Raw genomic sequence first — 21,978 nt, 5'->3', positions numbered from 1 at the left:
TATACACAGGGGCTACTATAGCAACTCTCCATTCATTTAGTATAGCTCCTTCATGCAAACAATTATCAGTTAAGTACTTCAGATATGGTACTATATCCCAACCAATTGTCTTTAGTATATCCCCAATCTTATCAATTCCAGCTGCTTTTCTAGTTTTCATCTTTTGTAATTTATTTTAAATGTCATTATAGGTAAATTTTAATATTTCTTTAGTATTAATCACATCTTCTATCTGGACATTATTCTTGTATCCATGGTGTGCACTTGGAAATTGTGTTGTGAAACTTGATGCAGATAACTCGTACCTTATTAACGAAGCCTCAGTTTAAACAGAAATGCTGAAATTTTAACTAAATATGACCTGATATCACTAAAATGAGCAAAATATAACCAAACCAATAAAAATGGCCATGATATGCATATGTATAAAACATCAAATTGCTTTTAACTGGGTCAGGGGCCAGTCATTTACTTTTTTTTTCTCACATTTCAGATAAAATGATCCCAGGAAAGAAATATTACTTACTTCCTTAACTTCCAAAACTGCTTAACTCTTAAAACAACTTCCAAAACTTTTATAACTATACCTGCTTAACTCTTGAAACTATAGATGTTTAACAATAAGGTACTCGTATTTTCAATACATAACATCGGATTTCCTGTAGAGAGGCAGAATAAGCACATTAGTCAACCAATATTGTTAAATACATATTACTGCACATACCTTTAATGTGCTTGTAGGGCAAATAACATACATACTCAACGTAAAAGAAAACCCCACGAAAATAGCCTACTACAGAGGTGAGATTAGATTCGTGGATCGTGAGCTTGTGAACAGGAGAGCTTGCTAATTGTATTGTCCATTTTTTGTAGGTCATGTGCTGGTCTTGAAACATCTTGAAATATTCAAATTCCATTATCTTGGAATATGCTGGGAGTTGCGCATTGCAATTTGAATTGGTGAAAGTTATCACCATGTTTTGTATTGAATATTGAAAATGGATCAAAATGAGTTGGGGACGCAATGACAAGGTCTCCTTGTAAGTAGGAAATGTTGAAGGATTGATTTATTGTTGTTTGTATATTTATCTTTGTTTTGTCTCTTTCAGATTAAGAATGTCTGGCCAGTGGATTGGTTTTACAGTGTCTGTGAATTGTGGGGAAACACTGGGAACTTACCAAGGCCAAATAATTCATGTTGATTCTAGTGGTCAGACTATAACTTTGAAGAAAGCCTTTAGAAACGGAATCCCAGATCCCTCTCAGGAGGTTGTACTCTGGTATGTAAATGAATTAATTATTGCTTTCTTATTTTTGCTCTGAAACTATGTTTATTTTATCAGTTTAGACTGCATAAGAAATAAATTAGATCATACCAATGGTTCCTCACATTCTACTCAGTATAATTAAAATAGCTTTTATTAATTTATTCTTCATTGATTCTTCTTGAGGCATAGAAGTTGAGAGCATTGCAAAAGCTTGTTTATTGAGCAGAAAGGAAATCAAATTTTGTTTTATTGTGATCCTAATTTTGCCTGAAATGGTATCTTTTGTTCTTAAATTCAAAACCGCTATAAATGAGATACATTTTTTTAGACATTGAAAGTGGCAGGAAAAAGAAAAGTAGCTTTTGTCTTACAGGCTTTTTACCAGGTTTACTCATTCTTTTGTACCAGCTGTATACAATTCATATTTTATTATATTTTGCATCACTCTTTTTCCCTGTTGAAATTTTGTTATGGTCGTATGGTCTTGAGTGTTAAATATGAACGTTACAATTTTTTTCTCTATTTCATTTTTGCTGTCTAGATTAGTGGTTTCCAATTATGTAATAGCTGTAGATTCATTTTGTTTTTAAATGAACCAGACTACCAGCTCGTACTTTGGTTCTGGTGTAGTATTAGGAGTGGTGGTTTGGTAGGAATGTATATTACAAGAAATAAATCATTTCATGAAATGATGAAGATGATTATTGAGCAAAGAGCTTCTCATCTAGAACTCTTAAACATTTTGTACTTCTGTTGAAACATCAATATGACTGTTAAGTTTTGATCAGGTGTCCGTTTTTACCAATGTGGCACTCAGAGCTATGAATGTTCATCTCGCTGAAGTCTTTCTGGCTGATGCTAAGGTCATTGTTTATAAACCACATCCTTCCAAAGAGGTGACAAATATTGTAAATGAAGTGATGGAATTGCGTTTGTAGCTCCTTAAATCCGATCATTGTCAGTTCTTACTACACTGTTGACTAAGGCACAAATTTTCCTGTTTGATAACCATTGGTGACCAAGAATTGAAACAGGCAACAAGATTTAATATTTAGCTCTTTGCTAATGATGACAGTGGATGGCAGTGATTTCTTGCTCATTTAAGTTTCTTATACTGTTTTCCGATATTAGAAATCTTGTTTCCAGTTCTGGTATTTAGAAATGCTTTAGTCTTTTCGTAGCGGTACTTTTTACAATTTCAGTGTATCAATGAAATCTAGAATTGAGTTTTAGAAAAAGAAAAAAAGTAATATTCTCTCATTTTATGAAAGAGTTAATATAAATGAAATCAGTGATAGCCAGGCTGTATTCCATGTGTAATTGTCTCTCTGAAACAGAGTGAGAGATGAATCTGCCTGAAGTGCTAAAGTATGTACAGTATTTTAAGATTTTTATTTCATAGTAATAATTTAGTATGTCATTATATATGTACATTTCTGTATAGACGAAACTAAATAAGAAAGAGGAATAATATTTTGCAACTTGTATTTGCAAGGAATAAACTTATGGCTACTGGAGTATTTGGAGTGGCTGCTGTCATCTGACATTGAAATTCGTTTCCTGCTGCAGACAATGCTACACAAGTCCACCAAATTTTAGTGCTGTGTGAATGACTCTTTGTCCTGTGGCTACACAAAGAAATGCTGCTAGAGTTCCTATAGCATCTCTGTATTACCCACGGAAATATCCAATTCACAAAGGAATGGGAAGAGGATGGAGAAAACTCTTGTTTTTAGACATGCTTGTGATGGGGGAAACCTATTACCTAACGAATCCACAAAATGTAACTGTACTGGAATCCTGCATATACTGACTGCTATCTGAATGGCAAGTTCCTGTCATTACGATCATGCTCATATTCAAGTAGTTATACTTGGTTAAAGATCCTCAGGACCATCCTCTGTCTAGTGCAGACATACTCCATAATCCCTGTTCGTGTGGTGTGGTTTAAATCGGGCAATGCCGAACACCAGATTGAGGAAACATTAGTGTGTATTTGCAAGGAGTAGCTGACAAGTCATACTGTATTTTAAAAATAAACATTACTTGAATATTGTGTTACATAATCGCTAACTTTTCTTGTATAAGTTAAACCCACCTCTGTCAGTTTTCTCTCGTATTTGCACAAAAACACTCGTTCTACTACTATTTCAATATGTTTTGTTTTATTGTTTAGTCAGATTGTGAAATTTATTATTATTTTATGAAATACTTCCTCTCATGCAGAGGCTGCCTTGTGACAAAGTATACTTTTACATTTATTTTTAGAAGAGAAAATAATAGATATACTGTACTTGAGAAATGTTGAAGGTAACCTAATTGTAACAGTGATTTCTTAGAATTATCAGTGAGCCCCTTAAGGCTATGATGGCAATCTCCCGTAACGTAACTGGCAGACATCTTTTTCCAGAAATTAGCAGCAAAAGCGGGAATCGTTCCCCTTGCTCCAATCATTAGACCTACTATGTCGATTTCCTCTATCTGATATTTCTCCCTGTAGTAAGGAATTGTTAGTAAGTAAATATTCCTTTTCTCTAGGTTAACATCTGAGGGCTGCGACTTATGGCTTTCAAAGCGAATTGTGGGGTCGATGATGTAACCTCTCTTCTTATTCTTGAAAGCAATGATGTCAATCCTTCTGTGGCTTCCGTTGTCCGCCAAGCCATGAACCTCTTCAAATACCTGGAAACCATGGTCTTTTAGCGTTGCCGCAATTAACGAGCAGATGTTATGATCACGTGTATTCCTTAAAAGTTCACCATGAGGACAAGATATCAAAACATGTGCAAGAGTTTCAATCTCCTTGAGGCAGCGCCTACAAAGGGAATCGTTTTGAGATCTTCCTGGTACCGATCTAACTGCTGAAATGTTTGCTGTCATCTTAATTGCTTCACACAATTCACTACATGATAAGCCTTGATGGTCTCGAATCCAGGAGTTGGCAGGAGTATATCCATTGTACAAACATACACCTCTTCCTTTCTGCTGCAAGTTACCCCACTCGCTGAATGCTCTTTCTCTCAGTACTCTTCTCACTTTCCTGGCATCTGTTATTTCTAGGCGTGGATGTAGCAAATTGTCAGATGGAGGGACATTGAGGGATTGTAGTGAGAGTTATTTCTTCTTTCAGCTTTCTTGTAGCATGGATGTATTCATCACCTGAGCTTAATAGTACCTTACAGATGTTAATGTGCTGAAGATGAGCTTCCCAAGTGGCGCAGAAGAGTCCCAATCCCTGTTATTTTTTCTCAGTGTAGACCATTCCATTAGGAATGTCTGCAGGTATTTGAAGAATTTTCTTAACAGCACTTCGAATTAGTATGTCTGTATCAGCAAGGAACTTTTTCGGAATCTTCTCTGGCTTGATTGTTTGGAAAGGGTATATGAGAGATGGGCATATAACTGTGTTTATTACTTTAAATTTCTGGTCAGCCTGTAATAGTGGAGAAGAAACCAATTTCTCCATTTTATTCTGTAATTTTTAAGCTCCTGCGTAGGTTGAAAAATTATTTCATTTGAAAAGTTAACTCCCAGATAGCGGATTGTTTCCCCACGTCGCAAACTCTATATATCATAGCTCTTAAATTCAGCTGGGTCTTCGATTAACTTTCCGCGTTCGATGCAGATTGCCGTAGATTTCATTGGGTTGATATAAAGCCCTATTTCATGAAATCTCCTTGTGACTATTTTCGAGAGCTCAAGTGCTGCTGTTCGACTATTTCGTATGACAACCAAGTCATCAGCGAAACCCATAATCGTTAAACGTGGAAAATGTGGTACTAAAGAAAATCCATAGTTGCTTGTGAGAGTCTTCAGTTAGTTCGTTTAAAATATGATCTGTCGCTAGATTGTAGAGACAGGGAGAAAGACGTGAGCCCTGAATAACACCCCTTTTTAGGCTTAAGGTGGCTGTCTTTCCAGTTACAGTTTCTATTTTTGTAGTGTTTCCCGTCTGGAGATTAACTATTAGTTCCTTTAATTTCTCAGGTATTCCTAATGACCTCAAGGTCTCATGTAAATGAAGGTGCCCAATGTTGTCAAACGCCTTTCTGACATCTAGAAAAATCACTGTTAGATCAGTTTTGTTCTGTTTCGCGGAATTTAAAACCGAATCGAGTGTAGAAGTATTGATATGTGTACCGGTTGAAGATATAAATCCCCGTTGTTGTGGATTAAAAGCAATGTATTCTCTCAGGCGTTTATCAAGAGCTCGCTCAATTACTCTCCTAACAACAGAAAATATTGTGATTGGTCTCCAGTTTGCAATGTCATCAGGGACACCTCCCTTGTGTATAAGAACGGTTCTTGCCTTTCTAAAACACGGTGTTACCTGTCCTGTTTGAAGCATACGAGTGGCTATTGTGGCAATTATCTCGGAAGCAATGTCACTTTTAATAGCTCTAACGATGACGTAATCGGGTCCAGGTGAAGTGTCCACCGCAATTCTACTTGTTGAAAGCTGTATTTCATCTTTAGATATAACATCATTAAACGTATCATTGTAAACCGTTTGTGTAGCTTCACTCACTTTTGGGGGATAATTTTCTCTCACTGAATTCTTTTCATGTCCTAATATTTCATGGAAATAGCCATATACATGTTGAGAATTAATCAGACATCTTTCATTGTTTTCATGAAGGACAGTTCTAACTGCTTTCCTACGTTGATTGTGGAACTGAAATTGAGTTAACTGATATAAATACTTCGTCTTTTTTCTCTATCCCTATTAGCGGACCTTTGCGGATTTGAACTTTGTTTATATCCTTTTTCCGTATTAATATACGATTTCTTTTTACGTGCCTCGTAAAATTTCCTTGCTGGGTGTTTAGGCCCAGGCAAAAAGTCAATTGCAGTGGACAGAAACTTTAGAAAGTCTTCTACAAATAAGAAAAATTTAGAATCATTGATTTCACCTTGTACCTTTTTCCTCCATAACACCATTTGCTCTTGGTAGTACGAGTTGTGTGTGTTTTGTTGTTTTATTTCTTTTCTAGATTCATGCCCTTGTTCTGCAGATGTTCCTAAATTTATTTCAGTACTTACTTGGTGGTTCGATTCCCCAGCTATCTGTCTATTCACTAGCCGTGTTCGGTGTTCATTCGGATGTGCTTTTGAGATATGAATATTGACCCCCCCGAGTGGACTTAAACAGTTGCCCACAATGGTTACACAGAGGGTGAGAGGAATTACTTTTGTCATAAGCTGAAACATTACTTCTGTTTGAATTATCAGTCTCAATGCATGATGTGTCAGCAGAGGTATATAAACTTCGGTTAACCTTACTTACGTGATCACCAGCTGATCATTCAAGTGCTATGGTAACTAAGCACTATAAGTAAATAAACAAATATGGCTTCCGAGACTGAAGATGTATACACATTCAATTTGAAAGTATTATATAAAAAAAAATACTGACGAAAACACAGATAACATAGTATTGTATAAAAATCAATATAAATAACCACAATCACAATCCCATTATGCTGAAGAATACATCACTTAAAAGATTAATCCTATAAAGACCGCATGCAATATCCTTGGCTAATACATTCTCTCTGTTTTTATTTGAAATAGCAGTAAAAATTAATGGATTGGAGGCTACTTCACTGTCATATAGTAATATGTATACTCTTGTGATTTACTGTGGGTTTTTGTTGTTTGAAGTTTGATTATTAGATAATTAAGGGGCCAAGGGCTGAGAACTAGAAGAACTGGATTTTATGAGGGGAGAGATTATGTACAAAGATGACAGTTGTTGATTTGTTGTACTTTTGTACATCCTATAGCTGTTGCTTCCTACACCTACATAAGCCCATCTCTTGATTATCTGTATTTATACAGCTCTCTATTCCATTTACATTACTTATAATAAACCTGTTCGATTCATTTTCTCCTATGTTTGTCTTGTGCTCCTTGTCTTCTACCACTTGTAAATATTCTTCTCATTTCACCTGTCCCTTTTCATTTAAGTTTACCTTGTTTCTCATTATCCTACTCTTCTCGCATCAAGATATGAGCTCGTCAGGGCCTGAGAAGAAAATAGATCTAGATTATTAGGTTTGATGAGGGGCAAACCCTCTGATGAAGATTGCAGTGCTTGAAGTTGTGGAGTTAGTTCTTATTATTTTATGTTTATTCTCATCTCATTTTTCTCTTTCTTCCTCTGTTTACACTAGCCTGTCATTGTGTTTATCTTTGTGTTTCTATCTTCTAGCTTCCTGTCTTAGATGATTTTCGTAGTAGTAAGTAGTTAAATATTCCATAACATTTATGTTGATGACCAAATTATCTTTTTGTTGATAAAGTGCACGAGATATCCAGAATTTGAAGATAATAGATACAGCCTCAGAGGAAGGATATTCAAAGAATACAGCCAGCACTGTGGCAGTCACAAAACCTGTTGCCAAGCGTCCAAATCGCTCTGTGAGTGAGAGTCTTGCTGCAGTAAGGTATTCGCTGAGAGAATCGCCTCGTAAACCTGTAGAAGACCCTGGCCCCCGCACTTCTACCAGTCAGTCACAGTTAGGTGAGTATTCTGCTCTTTCACTGCACAGTTATAAATATTTGCTGTTAGTTATTCTGTAACTAGGCCTGTGTGTAAGAATTTTACTTCTCATGTGAAATTCTCATATTTATTCTATGCAACTTCAAACCTTTGGAATGTTACAGTAGGTGAAGGAAACCGTACTCCTAGTAAGAAAGACAGACAAAGACATAAATGGTCTGAGAAGGATGAGGCATGTTTTGGAACTCCAATAGACAATATAATTCATCATGAGTTTGATTTTGAGAAGAATCTTGCTCTGTTCAACAAACAGGTATGCTGTTGTTTGACCTCAGATTTTTTTAGGTGAATCTCTGTTTAGTTTCTTCATGAGATAGTGAAAAATAAGAATACCGTAGGTGTTAATGATTAATGTCAGAAATGCTTGAAACCTTTTTATAGTGCCTAACGTGACACAAAATAGGGTTAGCACCTATTTTTGACTTGCCAAAACTGAACTTTTCTCAAACTACTCATGCTCTTTAGAATTACAATTTGTTTTAATGCTTTTTAAAATTATTTTTTTACACTTCGCTTTATGTCGCCTGGGGTGAACATGGGAAACCACGGAAAGCCACCTTCAGGGCTGCCAACAGTGGGGTTCGAACAGACTATCTCCCGAATGCAAACTCACAGTTGTGCGACCCTAACCTCATGGCCAACTCACTCCGTTAATGTTTTTCTTGTTTTTCCTTTTTGCTCATCCTTGCATTTTTAGATGCCTTGTACTTGCACGGAAAGTGCCTGATGCTCTTTAAAACATTGTGGATTGTGGCTTATTGAACGTTCCTATGACGAGAGGAGGAAGTCTCTCGTTTCCATCCACATTTGCAACATAGAACAGTAACTCTATCCTTGTACGATTTCCCTCCATGGCACGTAAGTCCGTTTGGACTCGGCATTAAAAAAATCAATGCAGTTTCATCGGCATTGATAATATTGTTCAGTGCATACAAATTGATGATATGAGCCATACATTCCTGCCAACTGTCAGCATCGCCAGTGTTCACGGATCCTGCTTGTCCGCACACCGCCTGGTACGTGATATTGTGGCATTCCTTAAAACACTGAAGCCACCTGTTTGAATACTGAAACTGCACTCCCATCTTTAACACTGGTTCAATCACATTCCCCTTAATTTTTGCCATCAACGGGGATATTGTTTGCTCGAACATGAAGAATCCACTTGATCAATTCCACTTCCAAACCGGAGTGTCTAGCTCCTCGAATATGCTTTTGCTTTGCAGTATTAGCTCCCTACATTTCTTGAGCTCTATTCTCTCAGTATTTTTATAAATGTTGAAAGCGTGGATGCAGGAATTCCAAATTCTTTTAAAAGTTTGTTTTTTAACCTTTGTTGACCTCCCTTATAATTTGTATCTTCTCGCTTCATGTCTTAGAAGTATACTGACACTTAGCTGTTTTGCAACACCCTAAACTAAACTACAGTAATAAAATATAACAACTATGAAGTACGTAACTGTACACTAAAACGTAAGTAAAATGAGTAACTGCAATAATACCAAAGAATTACAATTTCACTAGAACTTAGCAAACCTGAAACACACTGCAAACACACCAAAGCGAGTGAAAGTATCGAAAGCTACCCCTACACTTTCTGAAACACACATTCTATCGTGATGTGGAGAAATTTTTTGTTTAAATTACTCTGTAAAATAGTATTTTAAAAAATTAGACAATTTTGAATTGAAAGTCTGTATTTCGGTAATGGGACTGACATTGTTTTTTGAATGATGAATTATCTGTATTTTGAATAAAACAATTGAAATAAGGTGAAAACCTTACCTTACATTTCCAGGAACGAGAAGTTCTCAAATTGGGTGGGATTTTGAATTATCGAGGTTCTGCCATATCGTCAGACCAACCATTTCCCATTTCTGTATTCTGCAATAGGAATTTGGATACTCTACCAAATGATAAACGACCAAATTCTTAAAGTTATTCATGACAGGTGGTGGTGATTGTTTTAAGAGGAAGTACAACTAGGCAACCATCCTCTGTATAACACCTTTGTAAAATTTTTAAATGCTATTTGTTCAGGGCATCAACCTATGGAGATCTTTTGCCCCTACTTGCACCATGTGATTTGAACCTGTGTGTAATTGGAATGGAGGAAGTCTAGAGTGTTGAATGTGAGGAAAGGAATGTTAAGGACAACACAAACACCCAGTTCCCAGGCTAGGGATATTAATCATTTACAATTAAAAACCCGTAATCCAGCTGGGAATTGAACCCAGGGCCGCCGGGTGACAGGCGGGCGCGTTGCCCCCTACACCACGGGGCCGGACTCTGTATAACACTAATTGGAGAGAAAAATGGAAGGGATCGAACAACACTTCGGAAAATGAAGGTATCGGCCAAAGAAAGACAAGGGCCACAAAGGGCATGAAAATGAAAGACTCCCTAGGCCTCGTGTGCTCTAATACCATCAGGGTCGGAAGAGAACAAGAGTTGACCAAGGAAGGTCAGATAGGATAGATGAAAGTGAGGAGCCTGGTACAAGTGGAAGCAATGCCAGGACTCAGCTCAGGGCTTTGTTCATGACGTGTCGTATATATATTTGACTTATGGTGGGGAAATAATCTTCCGTCATTTTTGCAACAAGTAGGTAAGAATTGCGTCTGATTGCAGTAGTAGCCTGAAATGCATTGCATATGAATTAGATTGTTTTCTTTGGCAATTAAACCTTTGAATACCTTACTTAAGGGGCTAAGTGCCAAAATTAAGTTCCTGAGATAATTAAAAAACTTCCTTAATCAGTGCAATTCTTTATTTCAAATGTTGAATTATTTTTAATATATTGTTTACATGTTTGAAATGTTCCTATAAAATTACAGGGGCTGTAAATGTAGCCTTTCAGTCTACTATGACATGGTGAAAGTAAAAAATTAGGAAAGAGTTAAGTGTCTAATGTATTTTCCTTACAAAGGAAAAACTCAAAATTATGTTCCATACTTTCACATAATACAACAGTCTACAAAAAGATTTGAAAATGATACTACATTTAGGTCTGATATCATTTTACTGATTTGGGAATATCAATTTTAGTTTTAAAAATGTCTGTTAATATCATTATGTATCCATTATTTGAATGATTGAATTTTTACAGCATATCAGAATACAAATTCCTGTAAAATGCTTGGTGCTCTTCCTCAGGTAAATATTCTATCATGGGCATAAGACATAGTGTCTGCATTCTGGAAGGTCAGGGAAATCTTCCCCAATGATGGATTTGAGGGGATAATTTTAGGCTCCAGTCTTGTGTAACCCAGGCTATTGTAGCATTTCTTTTTCAGGTATTTTTTCAAAAGAAGTGCGTAACAGTTCTAAAAAGTTTGTTGTGCCCTTGTGTCATTTCATTCAACTATTTTTATGTTATTTTTTATTTCAGTTCTAGGATGCTTTCTTGAAACTCATGACAATGGCTAACAAGCAGTGTACATTTAATAAACTTTGGCTAGACAGTAAAGTGTTTCCCGAACTGAATAGCTGGTTGGACATGTTGGTAAATGATGAAATGTAAAGTGTGTTGTAAATCATTCAAACTTAGCAATATGGGTAAACAAGCAGTCACTTATCATGCTAAAAGGACCTACTCATATAAAATATATGAAAGCGAAGTCTTCCCAGCCATCAATGTCCTTCTTTGCAAATAATACCGCTACACCATCTCCACTTGAAGATACACAGCCAAGTGTTAGCCCTACATCCATAGCTACAAAGGAATTGGCATTGCCGGGAACAAGTCAAACAGTTTAAAGATTTTCAGTGTGAATAAAAATGATGTTATATCGGCTGAAACCATATGGGCTCTCCAGGTTGTCACTGTTTCTCAACTCTTGTGATGGAACCCCCGCAGCATAAAAACAATGTTCCCAGACAGTAAAATTGCTGAAAACTTCACTATGGGCAAGACTAAGGCTTCCTCTGTTATAAATAATGGATTAGCACCATATTTTAAAGAAAGTTTGCATAATGACTTAAACAGTGCTGTGACTACGTTGTTTGTTTTGATGAATCATTTGACAAATTTGTCCAAAGAGGACAAATTGACTTGTGTGTAAGGTTTAGGGATGTAAATCTTCAAAAAGTTGCTACAAGGTATTGGAAAAGTATTTTTAGACAGGGCAACTGCAGATCACTTGTTAGATGTGTTTATACAAGGGCTCTCCTTACCTTTAGGCAGTATTTCGAAAGTCTCAATGGATGGGCCGAATATTAACCTCGGTGGTTTTTTTTTTTTTTAAAGTAACTTGAAAATCATTTGCAAGTGCTAAACCCCAAGGCCAGATCTCTTCTTGGTATAGGCATATGCAGTTTGCCTACAGTGAATTGAGCCATGGAAACTGGGATCTCCAAAATTGACTGAGACCTTTTTAATTTTTTCAGATGTCTGCATAATCTTTTCAAAGATAGCCCTGCTCGACGTGTTACATATACAAACAAGCACCGCATTTCCTTAAAAGTTCACTGCAATAAGATGGTTGGAAAATGGAATCTGTGTTGATCAATTATGGTCACATTGACAAATCTGTGAAAGAGTACACTGAAAACAAGGAACAAAAAAAACCTTCAGTGCCTTAAAGAAGCTGTGAAGAATCCACTACTAAAGACAAAATTAAGTGCTTTTAGAAGTATTTTGTGAGATGTTGAACCTTTCCTCAGAAGATTTCAAAATCAGAAACCTATGGTGCCTATGACTGATTTGTCTTCGAATTTGAAAACTGTTTTGAATATAGACCTGGACTGATCAGAATTCATTATATTCACCTACATTAGAAACACAAGTTAATTGCTTTTGATCTCAAGAGTGCTTTAAATCCACATGAAATAGTATTAGATTGCTGTGGTAAAATTATTTTATTTTCATATTTGAATTACTCTATTAATAAGGTAGTTGTACTGTGTTCCTTGGAAATAAGATAAAGGTATATGTTAGGCCTACATGTTACCTTTAAACAGTTTGTATTTATATATATATGAAGGGTACACGGGAAAAAAGGTGCATGTCGTATTTTCTACAAACTGAGATAATTAAGTTTGAAAGTTTCAACCTTTAATACTGTCTACAATAATACATTTACATAAAGTATTATATTATGTAATATTAGCCTAATGTATTGGTACTGTAAATAGACAATAATGAAAAAGTTTTATAATTGAAAAAAAAATAATGGAAAATGATGTAAATACACATTTGTCATGAAAATGAAGGGAAATGTCAGTCTTATGAACACATTATCACGGAAATAGAGGGGAATGTCAGTTTTAACAAAACCTACCAAATAACCTGTCAATTAATAGTGAGGAAGTCTATCAATGAATGATCTTCCCTCTGGACCACAACATGATCTAAGGACGCGCCGATCAGAAAATTTTGCTGCATGCATTGGATGTAAACCAGAAATAGAAATAAATTACAAATTTTAAATCTCAATATTGCCAGCATGTTTGCGAATGTAGAGCAACTTCATGTACATTAACTCTTGCACTTACGTTCATAAGATGCCTCTGGAAGAACAAACTCACTAACTGGTGTTTCTGGGAAGTGTGGAGTTGATTTTGGAGCATTTACAACAGGTCGTTCCCAGTGGCCATTGTAACTATATTCCATAAATCGTGGATGCTCAATGGAGATGACAAGTTCTCTTATAGGTCTTGTTTTAAAAGGGCAAACTTTTCTGTACAAGGGAATAAAAAACTTGGTCAACTGACGAATCATTGATCAACTTCGATTACATGGAAAGGGAAGGGCATATTTCTGGCACTCCTAAAATGATCCGCCCAGTCTTCTGGCATTTCAGCTGCAAATTTCTGATTAATTAGTGCCATGTTTCTATCGCACTCTAAGTATGAGTGCCCACGAATTGGAACTACTATTTTCACGGAATCGAGGCGTTTGTTATGATGTACTACAAAGTGGAGAAATTTGAAAACAGTCCAGTTCTTGTTCTGTCCACATGCAGAATCACAGAAGATTCTCAAGTGTTTTATCTCGTTCCCAAGTTCACAAAATATAAAGTGATGAAACATAGAACACACTTCATCTGCTGCCTTATGTGCAACTGTCTCTGGGTATGTATAGAATACCGAGTGTCCAGTAGACAAAACATGTATATTGAAGGAGAACAGTGACAGCTGTCTACGGTAATACATGTCGTTAGTGGGTAAATTAGGTATGCATAAATTCTTTTGGAAATCCATCACTGTTGCTTCTCTATCAAAATCTTTCTTGGAAGTGAGCCTTGCAAGTCGTTTACATATATAAAACTGTTCAGCTTTTTTAAGGTGCAATATGTTTTTAATGCCTAAGTTATATAATTGAGCTTCCTTACGCTCAGCACAATCTTTGTTAAGTGATCCTATTTGTGACATTCTAAGTTTAACCTCAGCTGAATAAGTGTCGCATGTACTGCACGTATCCGTGCAAGGATATCTAAAATGTTTAATTTGGTACAGATTATTTTTTGGTAAGTTTCATACGCACAGGACTATTGGGATTCTTATCCATAAACATAGCATGCATTCTTAACTGATAAGCTATCTGGCAAGTACACTTTTCGTGAATCATGGAGACTATAATGGCTCTGCCTTCCTCTAAAAGACTTTGTGATCCTCAATAGAACGCAGTATTAATTCTGAATGCTGCTTTGGTCGATTTGTATGTTTTCCGCGTCTGTCAACCTGGGGTGCACCAACCTTTAGATTTTTTTTGTATGGTCTCTAGCCATTTCTTAGAAATACCAAAGATGGACAGAAATGCTTTGTAACATACATTTCTTTCAACCATATTCCCAACTACTGGGATTCTAACCTTGTACTTGTAACTCTAATCATGAAACTGTGCTTCCAACTCGGTTTTCTAGACCTCCTTTGAGCAACTGGCTTAATGTCTATTAGACCAGATGAGCAACTACTCTGTTCGTTTCTAGTACTGAGCAGATTATAGTCATGAAGAAGTCTTTTTCTGTTGTCCTCAGAAATGTTTGTAAAACACTGCAGCCTATTGTAATGAGTCTTTCCCTTGTTCATGAGATTGTACCTTAAGTTTTTTTGTTGCCTCACTTGACCGAAACTAGGTCTCTTCTTGGTTGATGCCATCCTTGTGTTACCATTCTCTTCTTCAGACAGAGTATGCAAACTGCGCGATAAATAAGTCACGAACAACTACCACACGGTAAGATGAAACAACTATCAACTCAACATCGTGTGAAACAGTGCTTTGCAAGTGATAAATATCATTATTGTATGTATTGAAGATACTATTTGTAAGATGCTGAAGTGTTTATTGTGTCACCTATTCAATACATTTAAATTTTTTAAAAATTTTAGGAATTTATTACCATTTCTATTTGAGACATGTTTCACCCTTCTTTTTTTCTTCTTTTGCTTTACGTCGCACCGACACAGATATGTCTTACGGCGACGATGGGATAGGAAAGGCCTAGGAAGTGGAAGGAAGCGACCATGGCCTTAATTAAGGTACAGCCCCGGCATTTGCCTGGTGTGAAAATGGGAAACCACGGAAAACCATCTTCAGGGCTGCCGACAGTGGGGCTCGAACCCACGATCTCCCGATTACTGGATACTGGCCGCAATTAAGGGACTCCAGCTATCGAGCTCGGTCACACCCTTCTTTGAGGGCATCATCAGTCATAGTACCACCTCAAGGCATAAATCAGGTGCCTGATTAGTAATTAAAAAGTAAATGCTAAGATACAAACTAAACATATTACAATGGAAAAAAACAGAAAACAAAGCAATGTTCAGTGATGATACAGATAAACAATATATGTTTATAAACACAGTAGTCGGCACCAAAGCGTAAAATCACAGGGTATTTTAGCAGTGTCCAGCAGTGGTGGTCCCAAGAATAATAGACGCTAATCTATAGAAAATCACAGGAAATTATAAAATTTATACATATATTTACATGAAAGCAGTTTTGGGGAGAAAGGGTCTGGTGTCAATGTTCATAACACTAATTACTGCTGTTGGTTGAACGATCACAGTTTGACAGGGTAATTATACAGTAATTTTACAATATTCCATTGAAAGGTGGGAAGTTACGGGTTTATAATACATATTTACAAAAGAGCAGCTTGGGCAGAAACAATACAAAATATCTGGCACGAAGTGCGTCTCGTTGTTTCAGCCGTTGGTTGAGGATTGCAGCATTAACACTATACAGTAATATGCAGAGTGGTCTAACCTCAGTTCATAACCGTTGGGGGCTGGGAATAATATTCCACCGTTTTTTCAAGAATGTCATATGAGGTTCTATAGATGTAGTCATATTGGAAGTTGTCTGGTTGAAGTCCCGGATCCAGAATATGGCTCCAGAAGCATGGCATGGAAGGAAACTCTTTGGGTGTCGTGGCGCTTATGTATAAATTTAGTGTAGTCAATACGAAAGGTCGTTGAGTATGCGGTGCATTGTGAATGGCAACAATGACAGCAGTTATTTGTTGATAATTGTATATTCAGGGAATATGTTGCGGGGTTATAATCTTTCACTTTTAGAGTACTGTTAACTGCATGAAAACTTGAATACTATGTGAAAATATCAATGTGAGAATGCTGGTGAGACTTTAAACTGATATTATGCCGTAAATGAAAACATGAAAGACATCGGCATGAAGTTTTTGTTTTGTGATGCTGGCCTAGTGAAATAGAATGGAGCTGTTTGTGGTATAATCCGCGGTGGACGGATTAAATGTAAAAATACACGACTACAGAGTCGGAGTGTCATAGCTAGGACAGGATATCTTCTTTACAGTTTGTAAAGTGGAGCCGTAGTGGCACGCCATGTTGATGCCAGTGTGTGCTGGATTCTAGTGTATAGTTCAAAGTTGTGTTGGATGGAGTGGAGGTTATCCGACGTGTCGCTGAGAAGCTACTTGTTGGTGAGTATTGACTGACTATGAAGGAGGCTCAGCCGGTATGCCAGATATTAGCTATGATGCTCGGACTCTGTAGTAGTCTATTTTTACATTTAATTCCTCCACCGCGGATTATACCACAAGCAGCTCCATTTTATTTCACTAGGCCAGCATCACAAAACAAAAACTTCATGCCGATGTCTTTCATGTTTTCATTTACGGCATATCAGTTTAAAGTCTCACCAGCATTCTCACATTGATATTTTCACATAGTATTCAAGTTATCATGCAGTTAACAGTACTCTAAAAGTGAAAGATTATAACCCTGCAACATATTCCCTGAAAATACAATTATCAACAAGTAACTGCTGTCATTGTTGCCATTCACAGTGCACCGCATACTCAACGACCTTTCGTATTGACTACACTAAATTTATACCTAAGCGTCACGACACCCAAAGAGTTTCCTTCCATGCCAACCAAATTCACCGTGCTTCTGGAGCCATATTCTGAACCCGGGACTTCAACCAGACAACTTCCAATATGACTACATCTATTGAACCTCATATGACATTCTTGAAAAAATGGTGGAATATTATTCCCAGCCCCCAACGGTTATGAACTGAGGTTAGACCACTCTGCATAGTACTGTATAGTGTTAATGCTGCAATCCTCAACCAACGGCTGAAACAACGAGACTCACTTCGTGCCAGATATTTTGTATCTTTTCTCCCCTAGCTGCTCTTTTGTAAATGTGTATTATAAGCCTGTAATTTCCCACCTTTCAATGGAATAGTGTAAACTTACTGTATAATTACCCTGTCAAACTGTGATCGTTCAACCAACGGCAGTAATTAGTTTTATGAACATTGACGCCAGACCCTTTCTCCCCAAACTGCTTTCATGTAAATATATGTATAAACTTTATAATTTCCTGTGATTTTCTATAGATTAGCGTCAATTATTCTTGGGACCACCACTGCTGGACACTGCTAAAATACCCTGTGATTTTACGCTTTGGTGCCGACTACTGTGTCTATAAACATTTATTGTTTATCTGTATCATCACTGAACATTGCTTTGTTTTCTGGTTTTTTTCCAATGTAATATATTTAATCGAAACAGTCTTTCAACGTATTAGGTCGTGTTACGTACATGTAGTACGTGTTGAAGAGATGTTAAGTACAGAACACATGTTAACAACCTCCCGATTTCGCGTCGGTTGCTCTACCAATTGAGCTATGTTAACACGTACTACATGTACGTAACACGACCTAATACGTTGAAAGTCTGTTTCGATTACAATGCGGTCGTGAAAATTCAATATTCATTGACATGCCCCACAACGGGCGACTTAAACGCACTCTACAGTGTGCTAGCAGCAGTGCCAGACCTGTAGCTCAAATCCTTTCAAACAGAACAAAGATGGCCTGGGCCACCATAGCTCAATTGGTAGAGCAACCGACGCGAAATCGGGAGGTTGTGGGTTCGGATCCCACTGGTGTCCGGCTGGCCATTTTTGTTCTGTACTTAACATCTCTTCAACACGTACTACATGTACGTAACACGACCTAATACGTTGAAAGTCTGTTTCGATTACAATGCGGTCGTGAAAATTCAATATTCAGTAATATATTTAGTTTGAATCGTAGCATTTACTTTTTAATTACTAATCAGGTACCTGATTTATGCCTTGAGGTGGTACTATGACTGATGATGCCCTCCTTTGAGGGCGAAACATGTCTCAAATAGAAATTGTAATAAATTCCAAAAAAAAAAAAAAAAATTTAAATGTATTGAATAGGTGACACAATAAACCCTTCAGCATCCTACATAAAACAGTGCTGCCACATACCAAACTGACATTCCCCCTTTGTTCCTTTTTCTGTGGTGTCATTCCCCTTTCATCTATTGAACATGTATTCTTAAACTTGTTATATTTCCATGACTATTCTCTTCACTTGGTTGGGCATTGTCTTAAACTATTCTCCTAACCATAAAGTATATATGGGTAGTGTTAATTCATTTTTAGTTTTACAATGACATTCCCCTTTTTTCCTGTGTACTCTTCATATATAAAGGGCCCTTCAGTTTGTTTTTCCATAAATAATTGAAAAAGAAGGAAGTGAAGATTGAATTAGGCCAGCTATGGGAATGGTGGAGGCTAGAATTTATTTTTTGTTCCTTGTAAAACGTGCTGTTCAGCGATTTATCTCGTTGCTCAATTTTCGTGGGTCAGGAAAATTCTTAGGTCAGGGAAAGTCAAGGAAACTTGAGAGAAAATTTCTGTGGACACTATGAGATCACGTTTCTTTTCTGTTGTTACTCGCTTAGACAAACCACTTAGGTGAAACTCAACCTTTCTGAAGTCCTCTGCAGTAACCCCCTTTTTGAGAACTGAAATCTGTTTCCATTCACTGATCCCTTTAAATGTATCTCTGATAAAAACCATGCTAGGAGACTTGGAGGTTGCATATATCCACACTGCAGAAGTAATGTTCAGTTTCTTAGTGGTACTAAAACTTATCAACTACCACCTGAAAATAAAGTCGCCTTCCATTTCAAGGACGGTAAAAGGATTGCTGAGCTTGGCACGCTTTACAACATTGTGCAGACCTTCGGGGATGTAACTTTTCACAAGACTTTCTTATTTCTATTAGGGCAAAATCGCTATCACATGCATGAAACTATGTTCACTCACAAGAAATGTATGATCTATTAGATTAAATACCTTGTTAGTAGAAATACATACAAGAAAATTAGCAGCCTGTTCTTATTCTGACCAATGCACTTGTCACTCCAGAGGGTCAAATTCATTTTATGAATGAAGTCCACGTCCACTACTTTTAAGACACACGGTGCAATTTCATTGCCGCCTCTCCTTGCAATGCCCTCTTGCCACATACACATATAAGAGGATCCAGTATCACAAAAATGAAAGCTAAAATTATAACAACTAAGCTATTGTTTGTAAAACATTTCTGAATGAGTCAATGTTGGGAGAAATAGCACCTACTGTAGGTCAAATGATGCACATCTCAAATCACTTCCAGCCTCTTGAGCTTTGTTTGCATTATTCTTAATTTCTATGTATGCTTTTTGGACTTTTCTCTGAAGTTCAAGGTCTATCATAACTGCCTTGTTATTCGGTGACCTTTCAAGATGCACTTGGTTCTGAAATTTATCACACTTTTTATAGGTGTCACTCCTCAATCTACGAAATTTCAAATCTGGAAATTCTTCAAGAAAAAACTTCCAATACGTGTAGGTTACATTGTTATCATCATCATTAAATGCTTTTACAAGAAGGTTCTAATTCAAATCTGAACTCCACGAACCTGGGAGAGGTGATACTCCCATGTGGCGCGTCCCAGGTGGCGGATAGGGGGGTCCTAACCGGCTTGCCGGCGGACTTGAGGGAAATAAAATACCTCTCGTGGACCAAACACACTACCCCCTGCGGGTGGGGGACGCACATGTACACCCGCGGTATCCCCTGCCTGTCGTAAGAGGCGGCTACAAGGGGCGACCAAGGGATGATTGAATTAGAACCATGAAACTACTCTGGATTCGTACCATCACGCGGGGAACACCATGGGTTGCATGTACTTGCGAGTAGTATCACTAAATTGGTATGAAATAGGTTTGTGATTAGTTGCAGTAAAAAGCCTGGCCTGGTGGATTCCAGTACCTGTGCGTTGTACCCATGTGGGCAACACCGCGGGTCTGGGCATAGCCTGGGAGTTGTACCGCTATATGAGTGGCACCGTGGGTCAGCATTGCCTGTGATTGGTACCCACTATGTGAGGAACACCACGGGATTACCTGCGCCCATGACTAGTACACCTAGGTGAGGAACCTTACAGGTTTGCGTTGGCTATGAGTGGCGCCATTGTGTGAGAAACACCATAGGTCTGCGTTCCCTGTACAAATTCAATACTTGTGAGTATTACCATCTTGTGTGGACCACCGTGAGTCTTCGCTACTTTTGATCAGTACCCCAAAGTGACAAATACCATGGTTCTACTTTACTCGCGACATGTACCATTCTGTGGGGTCTTAGACGTGAATTTAGCACCCCTTCAGACATCAAGCATCATTGTGCTTTATAAATGGTCCCTTGGTCAGTAATACTCTACCTTCTTTTTGAGTCTGATCCACTGTTTTTTTTGTTTTTTTTAGGGTTCATGTCCATCCATTCATTCTTCATGACATTTTTTATTTTATTTTGGTCAGTGGATGAATTTGAATTTTTTGTTATTTCATTTCGTAGCATTAGGGCCGATGATCTCGATGTTAGGCCCCTTTAAACAACAAGCATCATCATCATCATCATCATCAAATCTGAACTTAAATATTGCTTACTGGTTTCTCATCTTAAATAATAGCTGATATCATGTGGAAGTGCCGTTAGGTCTCCTCTTCTTATCATTTGTTTCCATCTTTATATATAAAAATTAAGCCTGCGTATGTTTGTGATCACAAAACTCAAAAAGTATTCAGTCACAATATAGGCTTTTGAGCTTATGCCGTGTCAAGAAAATAAGGTGAAAGTCAAAGGTGAAGGTCGATTGACTTGAAATTTTGACACAACATTCCATTTGAATATGAGCGTGTTTAGGAAATGGTTTGAATGAAATAGGATAGGTAGTTTTTATGGAAGTAATTTAATTAAAAAGCCGCACCAAGATTGAATCGACCTTAATGGACAGACTGTCTTTAGGCAACAACGACTTACGCTATATCATAATAGTCGGGTAAGAATTTATATGTATAGGAGGGTGGGAACATGCTACCATGTTTTATATGAAGGACCTTTCTTGCTAGGTGGTTCATGTAATTAGGCAACTCATTGCCTGTTATTTAAAAATAGGAATCCAACCTGCCATGATCGAGATGTACCTGCATGAAATTAGGCAACTCATTGCCTGTTATTGTAAATGTGAAAAAACATGAATAAATGTGTCCTGTGCTTGCAAAACTCTAAAAGTAGTCGATCGTCGTCTGCGTATTCACCTGCCATAGTACAAGTTTAATGAGTTCAATCGACAAGAAGAAAGCACAGTAGTTTCAACAACGCCAAGAACAATTAGATCAACAGCTAAGACGTATGTAGTTGCAATATCTGAAAGATAGAGCTTCATATCATCGAATTGCTTTTTCATACGAACCAAATATTCAACACAATACCTCGTGTAAAGTTGTTCAAGTCGGAAAAACAGACAGTTTGTCCGTACTGCACAGCAATGAAATTTAAAGGAGA

General features: G+C 37.3%; 1 protein-coding gene across 2 annotated transcripts in view; it reads left to right on the top strand.

Annotated features, from left to right (window-relative positions):
* Edc3 (Enhancer of mRNA-decapping protein 3) overlaps positions 1–21,978 on the top strand; it is a 110,855-nt gene that overhangs the window by 9,344 nt on the left and 79,533 nt on the right. Inside the window, exons 2-4 of one of the 2 annotated variants that reach the window (XM_067159534.2) lie at positions 1,110–1,280; positions 7,574–7,794; positions 7,941–8,086. In XM_067159534.2, the coding sequence (XP_067015635.1) occupies positions 1,117–1,280; positions 7,574–7,794; positions 7,941–8,086 (531 nt within the window). In that variant the 5' untranslated portion in view covers positions 1,110–1,116. Of the gene's footprint in view, positions 1–1,109; positions 1,281–7,573; positions 7,795–7,937; positions 8,087–21,978 lie in introns of both variants that reach the window. The other variant, XM_067159526.2, reaches the window with a different exon arrangement.

Source organism: Anabrus simplex, chromosome 1 (assembly GCF_040414725.1).
Source record: "Anabrus simplex isolate iqAnaSimp1 chromosome 1, ASM4041472v1, whole genome shotgun sequence".
Taxonomy (NCBI): Eukaryota; Metazoa; Arthropoda; class Insecta; order Orthoptera; family Tettigoniidae; genus Anabrus; species Anabrus simplex.
This window is presented reverse-complemented; position numbering and strand designations above follow the sequence as displayed.